Source organism: Haplochromis burtoni, unplaced genomic scaffold (genome assembly GCF_018398535.1).
Source record: "Haplochromis burtoni strain Fernald_Lab_line unplaced genomic scaffold, NCSU_Asbu1 Contig_814, whole genome shotgun sequence".
NCBI lineage: Eukaryota > Metazoa > Chordata > Actinopteri > Cichliformes > Cichlidae > Haplochromis > Haplochromis burtoni.
Window position 1 is genome coordinate 111,798 of NW_024583175.1, and position 16,410 is coordinate 128,207.

At 42.5% G+C, this 16,410-nt stretch overlaps 1 protein-coding gene and 1 long non-coding RNA gene across 4 annotated transcripts in view; one reads left to right on the forward strand and one right to left on the reverse strand.

The window, feature by feature from the left end:
• LOC102304569 (troponin I, fast skeletal muscle) lies at positions 1–15,742 on the reverse strand. Of its 2 annotated transcripts, XM_005950600.3 has the most exons (7): positions 3,775–3,874; positions 1,877–1,910; positions 1,707–1,743; positions 1,499–1,627; positions 1,228–1,317; positions 735–911; positions 1–222 (listed from the first exon to the last, which is right to left on the reverse strand). In XM_005950600.3, the coding sequence occupies exons 2-7, from the start codon at positions 1,882–1,884 to the stop codon at positions 127–129; spliced, it is 537 nt and encodes a 178-aa protein (XP_005950662.1). In that variant the 5' UTR covers positions 1,885–1,910; positions 3,775–3,874; the 3' UTR covers positions 1–126. The 2 variants fall into 2 exon arrangements, with proteins under 2 accessions (XP_005950662.1, XP_042071687.1); XM_042215753.1 differs by lacking the exons at positions 1–222; positions 735–911; positions 1,228–1,317; positions 1,499–1,627; positions 1,707–1,743 and adding exons at positions 12,555–12,739; positions 14,535–14,615; positions 14,703–15,742 and having other exon boundaries at positions 1,876–1,910; positions 3,775–11,914.
• Positions 14,909–16,410, forward strand: part of LOC102303647 — an 8,956-nt gene continuing 7,454 nt past the window's right edge. For both annotated transcript variants that reach the window (XR_001335880.2, XR_006053321.1), the window contains exon 1: positions 14,909–15,020. This is a non-coding gene — a long non-coding RNA (uncharacterized LOC102303647). The remainder of the gene's footprint in view (positions 15,021–16,410) is intronic.

Below are 16,410 nucleotides of genomic sequence, written 5' to 3' on the forward strand. Positions count from 1 at the left end.
TTCAGCAGGAATTGTTTGTTTATTCAGTAAAAATGTTTACAGGATCAAAAATGGTTGTGTGCTTTCTAATCGTCACATTAAGCCTGTCAGTGACAAACAGAAACTAAAAATACTCTTAAGCATTGTTTAGGCCTCAGCCTCAAACATCTTCTTCCTCCCATCCATGCCGGATTTGTCTTCAATGTTTTTGCGCCAGTCGCCGACATCACGGAGATCTTTGTCCTAAAACACAACCAAAAAAGAGAGCCAGGTTAGGTGCTTTAATTAAACAGTGTCAGAGAATAATCTCAGCCTCATACACCAAGTTAGAGTCTAATAAACTGTTTTCATTTGAATACAGCGATAAAAGGCACATTTCACCAAAAGCAGAAATATTTGGGCATGATCTCGATCACCTTTTGCAGTTACCGCTCTATTAGGGTGTTGACAAGTGTTATATGGCCAGATGTGGCCCAAATGTCACAACACACATGGGATCTGTTCAGTACAATGTAGACCGATGTGCGGACCCTGAGACTCAACAGTGTTAGTCACGACCAAATATGACCAAAAGAAGAATCAAATGTCGTTGCTATTTAATGAATTTTGATTAAACGTTGGTTAAGTGACAAAATGTTAGAAACCTAAAAAATATAGCATCAAATGATAAATGCACATTGATAAATATTACTGGCTGCTGCTTTTGAGACAACAACAAACACATTTATAAAATATGCATCCAACCAGGTCCTCACCTCGTCCTTCACCTCCTTCTTGACCTGCTTCAGGTTGGCTCTCAGGTCCAGGTTAACTGTGTGTTTGGAGCCTAGCAGAGCTTTCAGCATGGCGTCTGCAGACATGCGTACTTTCTTCAGCACGGGCTTCTTAAACTTGCCCATCAGGTCCTGGACTTTAATCTTCAGGTCATCGATCTGGAAAAGCAGATTACAGAGACCATGATGAACGTTCTTCAGCATGGAATTTGATCAAAAGCACTGGATATTCCAGTTTTATTTAATCATCAGAACATTTAAAGTGTCGGGTGAAAAAAAGTAGAAGGTTTGCCATCTGGGCAGCGGTGCTGTGTTTTACATAATTTTATTCACACTCCCTAAATCTGACATGACATCCTTCTGCCCCATGGAAGACTTCACCATCAACCGATACCTTAGTTTAAATGTTCAAACAAAGCACAGCCCGAGCTTCTGATGATGGACGCACGGCAGGTTCCGCAGGGTTATATTCTACCTCTTTGTTGGCTTTGTTGACTTTCATCTCCAGGTCGTATCGCTCCTCATCGATCCCGTCGATCTTGCGGTGGATCTCCTTGCACAGATCCTGAGCACAGATGCAAAAGCCATTGTTACACATGCACTGCAACTATGAACTTTTCCAGACGTTACCCAACAGAGATGCATATTAGAGCACAAATGCTGGACATGAAATGGTCATTAACGAGCCAGGTCGCTAGTCTGTGTGACATCCTCAGCACAAGTGTTGGTGTTCTTTTGTGACATGCCTGCAGCTCCTGCATGGTCCTGGGCATGGACACAGGAGGACAGGTCTCAGCTATGTACCTCCTCTTTGCCTCCTCTCGCTCTCTTTCTTCCTCCTCCAGTATACCTTTAGCGATGGACAGCATCAAACTCTTCAAAAAAAATAACGTACATGTCACATCGAGTGTACATGCAGATTCCAAATAGTTCAGATTGCAAAAGAGCTTTTACCTTCAGCTGATGCTTACGACTTGATGACACTTTTTTCCTAAAAGAAAATCAATCCGTTTGTCATAAGCAAACTTCAAAATTCAAAATCAGCTTAGATAGATGATTTTTTTTACTTCAAAATGTTTAAGAACTTTTTCAGACTTATGTAAAAACAAGACAGAAGTACTCACCCCGACATCTTGGTGTTTGTTTGGGTTCAAAACCCTGCAGAGAAACATCAGGGGAAACAAGAATGGTTAATTATTAGGAAATAACTGGGAAGTCATGGGCTAACAGAAAGATTGGGAAGGAAGGCAGGTTAAAGTGGGGTCAGACTGAGAAACAGTTCAAGAATGCTTCTATTGGAAAGAATAACTCCACTTAGGAGAAACACGACACCGACTTGAGGAAAAGCCTCTAGGCTAAATTAGGATCAGGATTTTGGGTCTGTTGTCCCCCCCTGGGTTCCCTTGTCTGTCTTCTGGAAGATTATTAAGAAAAACTTGATACCTCCTGTGTTGGTGCAAACATCTCAGACATGACTAAGTCATGAAATGCCTTCTCTGAAAATAGAGACTGAGCAGAACAATCCAGATCAACAATCGCTGCACCCAGACCGAGAGGAGGGAAATAAGGACCCTGCCATTTTTAACCAAGAAGAATCAAGAATCTTCCTTAGGTACTCAGTACTCAACTAGCAATAAATGTTTAGCGCAAATGTGGTCCACAATCTGTAGTTTCTCTGGGCCACATTCAGCCCTGATTGATGGTACAGACTAAGGGTGAGTCCAACTGGCTTAACTTAGGTGCACCTTATATGGCATAGATGGCAAGCTTGTTTGTGGCATTTGGACCACATGTGGTCCACACAATAATTGCAAAACCTTTCTTGCCCCCAGCTCTTGATTTTTGGGCTACCAACAGCACACACTACATTTGCTCTAAATAGTATCAGGCCTACATCGTGACTTTTGGTCCAGGTTGGACCAACAAGACATTCCTGCAAATGACAAAATTAACCCAGATTCAGCCCAGAATACAGAATCGTAGCTTCACTTTGCATAAATCTGCAGTTTGAACCTTTCTTCTTTTTTTAATCTCATCCAAGCTTTCTAGCATTCAAAGTATTAAAACAGAATCCAATAAAAAGCTTAATATTTCTATGGAATAACACACACACACACATCATCATCATCATCAGTTAAAAGATGCGGATCTCAAGATGGTCTCAAGAAAAAACAATAAATTTAAAGTTATTTTGATGCCTTCAAACTCCCACCATTTCTCAACAACACTCAACTTTTTAGAACTCGCAAACTCCAAACATCAGAAATTTAAACCATGAGAAGAAAAAAGTACTGATGATACAAAAGGGAGAGCACATGTTTGAAGTGACTTTAAGCTTTTCTTTTGGGATAATGACACAACGTACCACAAAACAACCACTGAAGGATCACAGAGAGTTGAAAATGTAACGCATTTCTAATTACTCGCAAGGCAGAACACCATCGGTGCACTTCTTCTGTGCAGCTGTCGCACTTTGGTTGGACCTGTGACAGCTACAGGTGCTGGAGCTCTCAGAGTGTTTACAGGTGACTCAGTCCCACTGAGTTACATAAAGAAGAGTTTTGTTCTTTCTACAAATACAAAACAGATGACATTTCACTGCGTTCAATTATGTTTTGGATGCTGATGTTTCCATGTATTGGAGCTTATCTGTATAAAACATGGAGCTGATTGCATTAGACCAGATAAATGTGACACACGACCTCTGTGATGACACGGCGAGAAACACTGGGACTATCACTTTCCAAACGCGAGAGTCCATTTGCACCAGCACACCTCATCACACTGCACTTCACACCTGGAGCGCAGACAGCGTCACCCCAAAACAAACCATACTGGCATTAAAAAGCTTCTCATCACCATCGTCATCATCATCATCCTGCAGTGACACTTTCTAATGAGCTCGTTTCCTCTCACCACATCACAAGTTTAGCTTTAGCTTTTTTTAAAAAAAAAAAAGATCCCTTCAATGAACTGCAACAGAACGAGATCTGTCCAAAAGGTAGTCTAAGAGATTTCTCACCTTTTGGCTGATGAGGAAAACAGAAATGACCAACCGATTTGGGAAGCAGCCTCGTTCCTGGTGCTATAAGTTGGTATATATACTGCATTCCCAAAAGGCAAAGGGAACCCCATCTTTCTCTTTATGGAAGGCAACTTTTTCACCGACCAATGGGATCCAGCACCTGAAATATTATATCTGACCTCCCCTCCTCACCCCCTGAGAATCTCCCCGCCCTATCTCGTCATTATAAATAACCCCTTCTGCCCAGATTGCTTTGCTTATTGAATTATTCTCTTCCTACCCCCAAAAAGGAAGTCGCTCCTGTACTGAGTCGAAACGCAGAAGTTGCAAATCAAACAGCATATATTCCTCTGGTATATTTACAGGGTCGAGGGGTTTTAGGCAGTTTTTCAGGAGATCACAGAGCAGGACTGATGAAAGTTAAGGAGACAGCAGGTGGGAGGGCAGAGCAATGTTGTCAAGACCCTGGCTGAAGGATACAATTAAGAAGCTGTTAACAGAAGGTGGCCAAGCACTTTCTACATTTCAGTGCAGGAGGGAAAAAAAACAGAGCGGGAACTCCCCACTGTTTCCTGTTTTTCCTCTTAATAAGGCAATAGATGAGAAATAAAAAAAAAAAGGTTTATCTGAGGAGAGGTGACATGACAGTTCCATGCAATCTGCTGTTTTCATGCTCTGATATGCTGCTGAAGCTCTACCAGTGGCTCAAAACGAGGCTTTTTTGTTAATGTGGCAGCAGAGGGAGAATAAAGACTACACTGGGAACAATTTTCATGCTCTTGTGCAGCCCTGTGCCCTCATTCAGGCGTATTACACAGAAAGTGGCGCTGCACACGAGTCTGATAATTGCTTTGCATTACATAAGTGTTTTGTATTCAGAAGCGATCGTGCAGCTGTTACAGCTGGAACTCATTTCAACATATCTGAAATCTGCTTGGTAGCTTCATCGTTTATACTATAACCTTTTATTATATTTAATGTTAAGATTTAGATCTGGAACATAATTAGTGAAGCAGAAAGTACAAAATGTGACACTGCAGGTGAGCGGGCTGTACGAGAGGAAGTGGACAGCACTGTCGCCACATGGCCGGGTTCTCTCCAAATACTCCAGCAGGAACCTGGAGATTTTGATCATTCGGATCTCATATTGTCTCGTATTCTCTGGATGTCTGTCATTTTCTTTCTCTGGCTCCACTGCAGGAAATTTCCTGATTGAAGGAACTTAGTTCTTTAGTGCATGTCAGAGGAACCAGGGCACAAACGAAGCAACAGGAGACAGTTTGACCTCCACATTGTGCTTATTCAGGGAACTTCCAGGGTGGGAGTGGCTTACAAATCAACATTTAGCAATGAGCTAATTTCTTAAATGGTAATGGGTGACATCACAGTGGCTGTGTCCATTATCAGTCTGTGCTTCTCACTAAGCGTGCACACAACACCAACTCTGAACGGCTTCAACATAACAGAGCTGTGTGTGCTCAAATCACTTCCAACACATGAGCAGCTGTTAGATACATCAGTTTCTTTAATATTTCAACAGTGCAAATTAAATCTGATTAATAAACACGACATGAGAAATACATTGCTTCACATTTCTGAATCACATCGTATTCATTGAGAACATTCTGGGATACTGAGAAATCACCTGAGAGAACGAGTTAGAAAACCTATTCAGTCTGATATGATGATTGTGATGGCGAGAGTTTACGACGACGGGGAAAAAAAGAAAGAAAAAGAATCTGTTGATGATCGTTTCCACTACACGAGCGTCAAAACATCTGTCAAATATAGAATCCGTTTCAGTCTCACCGCTACTATACACTAAAGTCTGCAAATATATCACAGCAAGGACGAGTCACACAAATGTCTTTTTTCTTCTTCTTTTTCAAAATAAAACATCCAAAAATATTCAACATCTTACAAGATATCTAGAAGTTAAAGTCATACAAAGTGTGCAAATGTCACCGAACGCTCATGAGATGACTCCAAATGAAGGCACCATACTTTTAGATTCTACTCCATCACATGAACTGTGATGCCAGGGTCAGCGTGGCGGCCTGTGCGATACCAAATTTGACTAAGACCCCCCCACCAAAAAAAATATATATATATATGGAAAAAATAAAAATAAAAATGAAACTACAAGCAAAATAAAACCCAGTCAGCAGTGATGGGAGTACCAGTTCTGCCTTGATGCCATTTAACAACCAGCCCACATGTTGACAGACTTCAGATAGAATCTGAGCTAAATATGGAAGTCATTGGTGAATATCTTGCGGTAGTTCACATGATACCCACAGCAGTGGTTTCAACATTGAAACCAGTAATTCTCACACTTTTTGCAAAGGACACTGGTCCATTTCCCCCTTACGAAAATACATGGACCATCCGATGTTACACTCCCATTTAAGTGAGAATTTGGCAACGAGCTAATTTCTGTATGGCTAACACTCTGTCCTAACAATATATATATTTTTGTACAAGGGTTCAATAAATTGGCTAAAAAGGAAGTGTCTAGCAGTGATGTGGTGACCAAAGACCATCAAGACTCAATGACATTCAACTTTTTCAAGCAATGACTGGCAAAATAACCGCTCGGGGTGAGAAGTGGGAGGTTCAGCACTTTCCTCAACTTTGAGGCAAGCAAGTGCGCCGCCTACCAATGAGAGGGCAGGATAGTGCTGATTGATGAGAGCAGGTGGTAAATACATCCCCACTAGTGTTCAACCTTTGTTACCGTCTGCTCACTCACTGACATCTAAACAGTATGGCTCCTTAAGAGTCCTTCCACCTGGCTCTACCTCCTACAGTTCACAGATGATTACTACAAGCAGATGCATGTATGGAAGACCAAATTAATCAAAAATAAAAGACCTCATATATACATCTATGTTATTACACCTAAAATATCAAAATGCACATTAATTTAAAAAATGACTTCTTTTTTTATTTCCTTTACAATTAATTTAAAATTCCTTATGTTTTTTTGATTTTGTTTTGTTCATTTCAGTGGTATGTCCCAGGTCATTTGATGTGTCGCTTCCTCTCATCCTTCTTTCCTCTGTACTGCACTGTCTAATCAAAGGCCTGAAAACCCCCAAATTAAGCTTAAAATTGAACGAAAAGGAAAATCGAAAAACGGTAAGTTTAGGAAACAAAGATATGAATTAATGTCACAGTTTATGAAATGAAGCCTACATTTGATTTTAATATTTTTAACACTTTACTGAGTCATTATTTCATTTTTAATTTTGGCAGTTCTGGTCCTCCACAATACTTGCTATTTTTGATATACACGCCTGCGTAAGCATTAAAGATATAACTAAAGTGATTACAGCCAGAAATGGTGATGCTTTCCTGGTGCAAATGTTTTTTGTATTTAAAGGTACTCCTAAATTCATTAATTTAACACACGCAAAAAAAGGCAATTGCCAGTGCTATCCTTTTAGCCTCTTAGTAGATGTGTCTATTGTATAAACTTCAAATTCCTAGATGATTTTCAGAAAAGCTGACCTCTGACCTTCAGGTCAAGGTCACTGTGATTCAAACTTATACAAGATTTTTATTAGATACAACTATAGAACTTGACTTCAGAAATTTGGTGTGGTGACAATACACCATCAGCCTTTCACAGCTGAGGCATTAAGGCTGCTTATATATTTACTTAAAAACCAACTAGACCCACAGAATGTAAAGAAGCAACTGCTTTGAATTTGTCAAACATATCTGTGCACTGTGTTGAAGCGACATCAACTGATGTTAAAACAGGCCTATGCCGTTGTTTCGTGTAGTACCACAGGATGGCACAGTGAGTTACCCAAGAGCAGATTCCCACAGCTAACCTGGTAAAATGCAAATCATCTAGAGGAAACGGGGCTGAGAGAAACGTTGGAAGTTTAACGAACAGCAGCACACATCTGAACATGTTTTAATACACCTGCTGTTAAAAAGCTGCTCCCTGGTGGTGACATTTGCAAATGGTAAATAAAAAGGGTACCTTTAAAGACAAAACAGTACCTCTGAAAAGGTCATTTTCACCATTTTCTGACATTTAACAAAATATTTGTAGGTTAAGAAGAATTTGACAGGTGAAAGACTCATGACTTCAAAGCCCTGACTACTGTTAACACCTTCATTTGGTTACTTTTAATGAACATTGTCTCATTTTTCCTCATTGTGAAACTCAGTCATGTTAAGTGTCTTTAAACATTCACAGGGAAACTTTAATACTCTTCTTTTTAGACAGTTCTGTAAGCAGTGGAGCGAAAAAGTAAAGAAAAAAAAATTACCTCTTGCCATGCATAAACCCCGAATCGCAGTTCAGCAATGATGGTGCACTAATACTGATAAGAGATGCATGTCACTCAACTTCACCGCACACCAAAGTTCAAATTCACAGAGCCACACTCCTAAAGACATTTCAGCGAACTGTCACTAAAAACAAGGCTCAAGTCTTCCTCACAGAGGACAAGAGGGACCGTTCATCCTGTCGAGTATGACCTCAGCGGGGAAAAAAAATTAATAAAAAATAAGCACACAAAAGATAGATAACGGCACAAAAAGGTCAGAAGCAACACAAAGTGTCCATGTGCAAAAGTTCCCTTTTAAGACAGAAGAAGATGAAACTGCAACATAATCCAGGAAGCGGCTGTAGATCTAAAGATAACAAAAAGCATGCATGTCCTCCATTGGCTGGAGTACAGACGGTTTGTTTGGGTTTCAACCCAAGTCCATATTTCATCTACTATGACACTCCAAACTAAGACTTTATCAGCTATAGATCTCCAAACAAGCAATGCCTCCTCACTTACAGTTGGCACTAAAACGTTTTCTTAAATGGATCTCCAGCATCAGCCCAAGTCTGCAGCTCACATTAAAACTTAGACAGTAAATTTGTGAAGAGGTTCTCTGGGTAAAAACTAGGGTGGACATTTCTAAGCAAAGAGTGATGACTTCTCAAACGACTGCGTGCAGTTGTGGCTAGCTTGCGACATGTTAGCTCTACCTGGTGGACTTTGCAGTGGACTTACTTAGTAAAACAATTCTATACCATTCTCATCGAGCTGAATCACTGTCTTCCACTCCACTGCATCAATTCAATGTGTTACAGTAGAGGGTTTGCAAAAACTACATACGTGGAGAGCAGAAGTATAAATCCACTGATATACATACACGTTTCTATGCAGTGCATAATTAAAGTCAATGAGCTAAAATAATTAACAGAAGACAGTCTCGTGAGCAGCTTCTGCTGAACGGTCCGACCTTTCCTACACAACATGAGCTCTGGCCGACCTTTAGTCTATTTAGTTGTTTAATGGTGACCACCAACTACGTCTTACAGCCATCTGCACATAGTAGTAACATGTTACAGTAGCTCACTAGAAAAAACAAAAACAGGGGGAAATATGTATTTGAAGATAACAGATACACTTAGAATTTAATAAGCATTCAAATATTTGAAAGCCATGACCATTCCAAGCACAGCTGAAGGAATTTTCAACCCCTACTGGTGCAATTCCAGTTTGTTGCATCTTTAGGTTTTCTAATGTGCATATAGACAACGCAAAGTGACGCTGCGCTGGGTTAACTCGCTGAGAAACTACCGTAATAGTGGGAGAGTACTGAATCACAGGTGACCTCATTTACATTACAGCAACAGTTATTTTATCAGGACATTGCTGTCTTTTTTCTATTAGTTCTACTAAACCTTTTGGGCTGTCTTTACGTAAAATGATTCGTGTAAAAAGGGCACTAAACAGATACATTACAGCCCTCGCCCAATATTCAGGCTGGTAACAGAGTCCATGTTGTAAGACGTTCCACGTGGTCGCTTGCTTCTACAGTTATTTCACATCTTAAAGCGAGAAAGAAAATCATCCTTTACAGGCTTACATGTCTCACCAGTGGAATTACCGCCACCAGATGTCACACTGGATTTACACGACTAGGTTACACCTGAAAGGTCGTTTTCAACATGCAGCAGTGTTTTTGTGCATCCAGGCATACTTTGCTTTATTGAGTCGTCCATAAAAGGCAAACTCTAGGCTGAGCAATTGGGCAAACATATTTGCGATAACCCGACTCAATCTGCAATTGGTTTGATTTTTGTAGTTCAACTTTGCTCAGCAAGTGCGTCCTTTCTTTTAGTTGCACTGAGCTACAGTTACGAGTTGTACCACGCTCTGGTGCTCGTCTTACTGAACCTGGGCAATAGCCCAAAATGATGCAGCCCTCCAAGATCAATTTTGCTGAATAAGTATTTTTCATCGGGAAATGTTAATCTTGATTTTAAGAAAAATAAAGAACACACAAACTATATATTTGAGTTTAAAAAGGCATTTCTGTGAGTATTAGAGACGTCACAGCACGGCTGCTACTTATACAAACATGGAAGAGGCTGTTTGGGGGTTAAACTATCAAGTTATTGTTTAGAAATGGGTGCTATCCTATCAGACATCCTTATCTGACCAATCAGGACCAATCTATTTTATGGACCAGATCGGCTTCTTAAAAGACATAAACGCGTTTTATTCAAGTTCAGAGACTTTATCATTATCCGTTCACCATTTTTCAAAGTTAAAATCAAATGTGGGCTCTTGTGGGGACATAACCATTTTAGCCTTTTGGTTCCATTAACTCTTATGCGCTCTCGTCTGATCTGCAGCAAACATCGGTGCAATGGAATTAACAGGAAGTGGAAGAGCTCCTACAGTGGCCGTGGTGCCAGCTGGATGCATAACGTGAACGTGCAACGGCTTTATAACCCTTTTGGACCTGTTGCGGAACTCTTCCCAACTCTCCGAGCTGCATTTTTGATTCCACGTGTGAACGAAGCTGCAGGATAATCTAACGACCACTGACACGGTTCTAGTATGACATCAATAATCTCCTGAGATCACCCGGTAAGAAATTCCCCTGATATAGAACAGCAACACGACGGTGTGGCACAGAACTGAAGCAGGACTATATCAACTATACAGCCAACACTATCACACTGTTATACCGAGAAGCTTTGCACACTACAGCAAAGTCTATTGCGTCTCCTATTTGGCGAGTATGAAGGAGGAAATCACGGCCAGGTCACATTTACAGGTCTGAAGAGGAAATACATCAAATTCTCACAACCACAAGTGGGGACAATAATATCCATGTGATCAGTCTACAGCTGCCCTTGGTTGTCTGTATGAAAGGATCCAATACTGTGGGAGGAGCAGAGAGGGCGTCGAGCAGCAGCTGAGCATGATGGGAAACAAAATCAGGTCCACGCCACTTTGCGTGAGATGGCCTGTTTGAAGCACTCAGGGTCAATGTTTCCGCCGGGCCGCAGCGCCCTCTCCAGGCTCACAAGGACGTTTTGGTGGCACTCTCTGATGTTGACCGGGTACTTGGCCCTCAGCAGCTCATAGGCAGCGATCAGCCTCATGTTCTGCTTCACCATCAGGTACTGGATGATGCACGTGGGCGCCAGAGAGTAGCCGTCCCGACAGTGGACCAGGACGCGCTTCCGCTTCTCCGTGGAGGCGTTGATGCACTCGTTGATGTCCTCGAAACAGCGCTGCTTCAGCGACGGGCCATCGCCCAGAGCGTCCGGCACATCTCCGATGTCCACTTTGAGGCGGGACCAGCTGTGGCGAGCGCCACGAGAGCAGGTGCAGGGTATGAGGCTAAGGGAGGGGGCCGATTCTCCTGGAGCACTGCTCATGTCGATGATGCTATCGATGTTGTTGCGGCACAGCGTACGGCCATTGTACGCTGCGTTTAGGTTGCCGACATAGATGTAATCGGTCACCTTGGAGATGACGGGCTCCGAGTATTGGAAGTGTTCGGGACCACTGGGTTTGGGCTCTGGCGTATCAGGGCCCCTCGCTCCGGCCGGCCCCGTGGCGGCTCTCCGGCTGTAGTTGCGGAGCTTCTTAGAGCCGGAGCGGGACGGCGGGTTGGAGTCGGACTCTGAGCTGCTGTTCCAGGGCGGCGAGAAGAGAGAGAAGCGGCTAGAGGACTTGCTCTTGTTGAGTATCTCCACAGGGCTGGACAGGCCGGAGCTGGACACTGTGGTAGAAGCAGAGGCGCAGAACAGGGACGCTCGTTCCAGAGAACCCGTGCTGCTGGCTGCTCCTGCACTGTGAGCCTTCTCCATCTGCAACACAGACACAAATGAAACATGGATAACAACTCTCACAGCAGTTTGTCACACCAACCAGACCTGAGAAGTCCATAGCAGTGCCTGCTCCCCCCTTCATAAAAAAGCCAGGAAACACAGATTCCTCAGTGCTTCCAACATATGATATGGACCCATTTGAAATCCTTTCTCTACACCCTTCCACGCTGCGAGGAGTTAAACTCCACATGGAGTTTCATTTGGATCTACTGAAGTAGAAATACAGCCGCAAGCTTTAAGAACCCTGTCACCTTTCTGCTAGAAAAAGAGGAAACTAATCAGCATCTTCTGTGACCTACACTGCTATCAGATTGATTTATTAAGACGACATCCATCACCCAGACGCATCTGTTCTACTTTCAGTTTATTCAAATATTTTCAGCAAGATTTCCAAAATGTTCCTACTTCTTTTCATTATTTTCTTGTTGTTCTTTAATTGATTAATGATATTTAGTTATAGACATAAAAGCATAGATGTGCCTATTTTTGTATGTGAACACTAGTCCACAGTTACAAACTCATTCTTTTAGAAACGCCGGTTTTTTTTAATATGAAGATGTTTCAGGATCCAGATGTACCTCAACTCCTGCTGAGGACATAGCAGCAGATGTTTGTGTACCTGAGCTTTGAGGTTGTTCTTCCACTCCTGCGTCTCCAGAGCCTTGAAGCGTCCGCTGCTGTCGGAGGACACCGACACACAGAGAGGCCGGTGGGCTCTGGCAGGGAGCTGGGGGGTGAGGGCCACGGGCACGGGCCTTGCATCGGCATGCTCGCTCCTACTCATCATTAGATTCGGACAGGAACCTGAAACACCCAGGAGGCCGCATGTGAGATCAAAAGGCAAACAACAGAACTTCTCCTCTCCGGTATTTGTGGAGACGACATGAAAAGAATTCTCATTCACAGACAACAGTTTAAAATTGTGTGTTAAGTAGGGCTGCACGATTTTGCATAAAATGAGAATCACGATTTTTTGGTTTAGAATTGAGATCACGATTCTCTCACGATTTTCTTTTCCAATATAAATATTTATTGCACTTATTAACTGCACATCAACTTCGTAACAGTTGAGACTGAACACAAAAACAACAAATGTCTCACATTTTGTCGTTGCCGCAAAATGTTGTACTGCTTGAAATTCCGTCTCCACCGTTGCTCGACGCTGCGTGTTTAGAGCAGGTAGTGCAACAATAGAAACATAGTTGCGGGACGGCACTGTGTAGCGTTTGTCTAGGGTGTTGATCATTTTCCTAAATCCCTCGTTTTGCACAGTGTTGATGGGAGCCATATCTTTGGTCAGGTGATAAGTGATAGCCTCCATAATTTCTTTGTGCCTGCGGGAGTTCGACGGGTATGGGGAAGCGCTGTAGGTTCCCGTTATTGATGTTTGGGTGGTTGACCGGGACGGATTTTCTCCTGTCACTTTCTTGGCCTTTACAGCTTCCTCATCTCTCAGGTGCTCTCCGTTGTTTTTTTCCCTGCCAGCTGACTTCTGTATCTTGGTATAAGGCTCCGCCCTTGTCATTTGTTGAGCAGGAAGAGTGAGCGCTTGTTTTCATGCAGCTTATGTCCAGGATCAAAATGCAGTACAATCGTCATCTTTTACTTTTTTTTTCTAAAAAAATCATTGTCACTTGGAAATGAGATCGCACATAAGTATGAATTGAGATCGTGATTTTCTAACGATTAATTGTGCAGCCCTAGTGTTACGGTACCATTTTCCCCAAATCTGCAAACACTCCAAAGGTTTAAAGTCAAGTTGAGGAATGAAGGATGAAACACTTCTCCAAAACTACGCTGTAATTCATACTAGTTTTACACAGACAGTTTGTGAACTGAAGATTTGAAATCAATTGTATTATTAGATTCATATTTAATTTAATCTACCTCTTTGCAGTTTCCTGCCTAAAACCGAGAGACAACAGAAGGAAGGTGTTTCTATCTGTAATAGTTTCGGTTTTAAATTGGAACTTCACTGTTTGCAAAGATACTATTCTATCTGTGCTAATGCACATGTATTCTCCCGGGCGTGTGCTTCTGTCACTGTGTGGGGAGAGTGGACGTCACTGCCAGCAATGTTACTGCCAAGCGCACAGGAGGTCAACAGGACAGTTGGACAATGAAGGAGGGAAACCGGGTTCATAGCTGGATTTTTGGGTTTAGTACATACTTCAATTTCTTTAGAACAGATAAATACTTTGACTTTCACCATTTATGTTGAAAAGATAAAAATTAGAACTTTATATATGTAAAAAAAATAACTATAAAGCCCGTCTGAGCTCAAACTGGACTTATGCTGCATATAAATTGACTTTGCCACCCCAGCTGCAGATCATGAGATTCTGCACAACTTTTACAGGTTTGCATCTTACTTACATCCATCAGAAAAAATGTGGAACGTTATTCAAGCCCAGGACTCGTTCCTTCTGTTTGTCCACAAGTTTGAAATCAGGAAAAAGAAGGCTGGGATTTGCTGCTCCCTCCTTTTAAAATCTGCTAATCAACTAAATCTTAATCAGCTGGTTTTTAATGACCTGGAAGTACCGTTAATGAAACCTTGTGAATAAGGGAGCTTCTGCCCATGCAGGATTTGACCTACCAGCACATTCTGAGCGGGTGATGGACTGAATCTGTAGTGTGTTCTGGGTTTTCAGCAGGCGGTGGAGAGTTCTCAAAGTACCTGCGCACAGACAGAGAGGTCACCTTACACAGAACTTAACAAAATACAGAGGAGATATTAAAAAAAGGACAGCGGCACCAGTCTTACCGATCCTTCCGTTCTGCCTGCAGGGCACCATTGGATCCAAAACTTTGTGTGCACTCCGCTCTTCCTCTGCATCCATGTTCCGCCTCCTGCAGGGAGAGGCGCATCATAACCCCGGCCCTTCATCTTTTGGCAAGCCGAGCAACACATCAGCTACATCGGGCAGACATGGCTTCAGATAGTTGGCGGTACCGACACCCGAACGGCTGCTAGCATCACCGCCTAGGTTAGCAGCTAACGAAAGAGCTAGCCATCCAGCCAGCTGGTCGGCTCACTGTGTGTGAGTCATATCGTGGAGCTGGTGGAGGCTCTGACCGTCAGGTAATCCTAGTGGGGAAGCGAAGCTGCAGCAAACCAGGGCTCGCTCACGACAGCTTGACGACTAGAGCCATTAACCACAGTAAACCTTAAAAATCCCCGGAGCGTTAGCAAGCTAACCGTAGACTGCACAAGTATCCGTTGCTCACGGCTCGTACACGGGTGGCACAGCTCCATTACACGAAACGACAACAAGAACATGCACACGATATTATGCGTCCATCTGCCGCCACACAACGCGGGTTAACGTGGATGTTAAACGCCGTAAATGTGACCATTTATCCGGAGCTTCAGTGATTAGCTGCCTGGCTAACCAGCAGCAGCATCAGCACCGTGAGCGCGCCGGCTTCAGTCCATGGGAATTGTTGTCCTGGGATTGGCCTTACAGGATTTACCCCGCTTAATGACAACGTTTAACCTTTAAACGAATACGTATTATCTGAGTAAATTATACGGTGTATTTGCAAAACTAGATTAACAGCAAGTAATTATACGCAATAGAAATTCCCTGCAAGACAAAACCCCGGGACTAAGGAACGCAAATTTTGTAGGCTTTCATTAAATTGTGACTCCAGTGAGTCCCAGGGCAGTGGGAAAAGCAACAACAAAAAACCCAAAATAACCTCATAATCTTTTCCAATTCACTTTCTAAAAAAAAAAAAAAACCTTAATGGAAAACATGAGCGGGAGAACTGCCAAAATCCTCACTTGAGCTGATTTCAAAATGCGCATCCTACTTCACTTCAGTATCTCCCCCCCCCCGAGTGGCCCTCATCCTCTTCTGTAGCTTTGCTACCGAAAGGCGTGCTTATGGGTATTTTTCACAAAATCTTGGGAGACATATTTAAATAATTCACGCAATTCTGATTCACTTTGCGAATGCCACAAAAGCATGTCTGATTCTGCTTTGGCTTCGTCCTGCAGCTCTTCACTCAGCCCTCACACTGAGTCTTCGGAGCTGAGCATAATTCTGCATCTGTAGTAATAAAACTCACCGAAACAGAGCAGAACTGAGCTGGAATATTTTCTCAGCAATGCGCACGCGCTGATGGACTCATCATATTGAATCTGTTTTGAACCAAAGTGAAATGTCTGTCAAAACGCACTAACGCGACTGCTGGAAACCGATACGTGAAAAGAGCAATGCGCGCATTTACGAGTGTGGCACAGTAACATTGCTTTCATCAACACACTTATTTACAATATTATGCGAAATATTATTTACAGTTGTTCTGCACGTCACACAGGTCAGCTGTTACACTTAGATTTCGGTGGAATAGTTTCTAATAGCAGCTCCTAATAGAAGAGTTATCCCTTGTATCAAAAACACACCTGAAAGGACTTGCTGTTTTCAGGGAGATCTGCGCTTATAATATTATTCGGTTAGTGTATT

Excerpts from the sequence above, each read along its gene's own strand:
- LOC102304569 (XM_042215753.1), bottom strand. The coding sequence starts at position 14,778 with ATGGATGCAGAGGAAGAGCGGAGTGCACACAAAGTTTTGGATCCAATG. Across the intron at positions 14,616-14,702 it reads CAGGCAGAACGGAAGGATCG|GTACTTTGAGAACTCTCCAC; the intron begins GTAAGACTGGTG and ends GTCTGTGCGCAG. Across the intron at positions 11,915-12,554 it reads AGAACAACCTCAAAGCTCAG|ATGGAGAAGGCTCACAGTGC; the intron begins GTACACAAACAT and ends TCTGTGTTGCAG.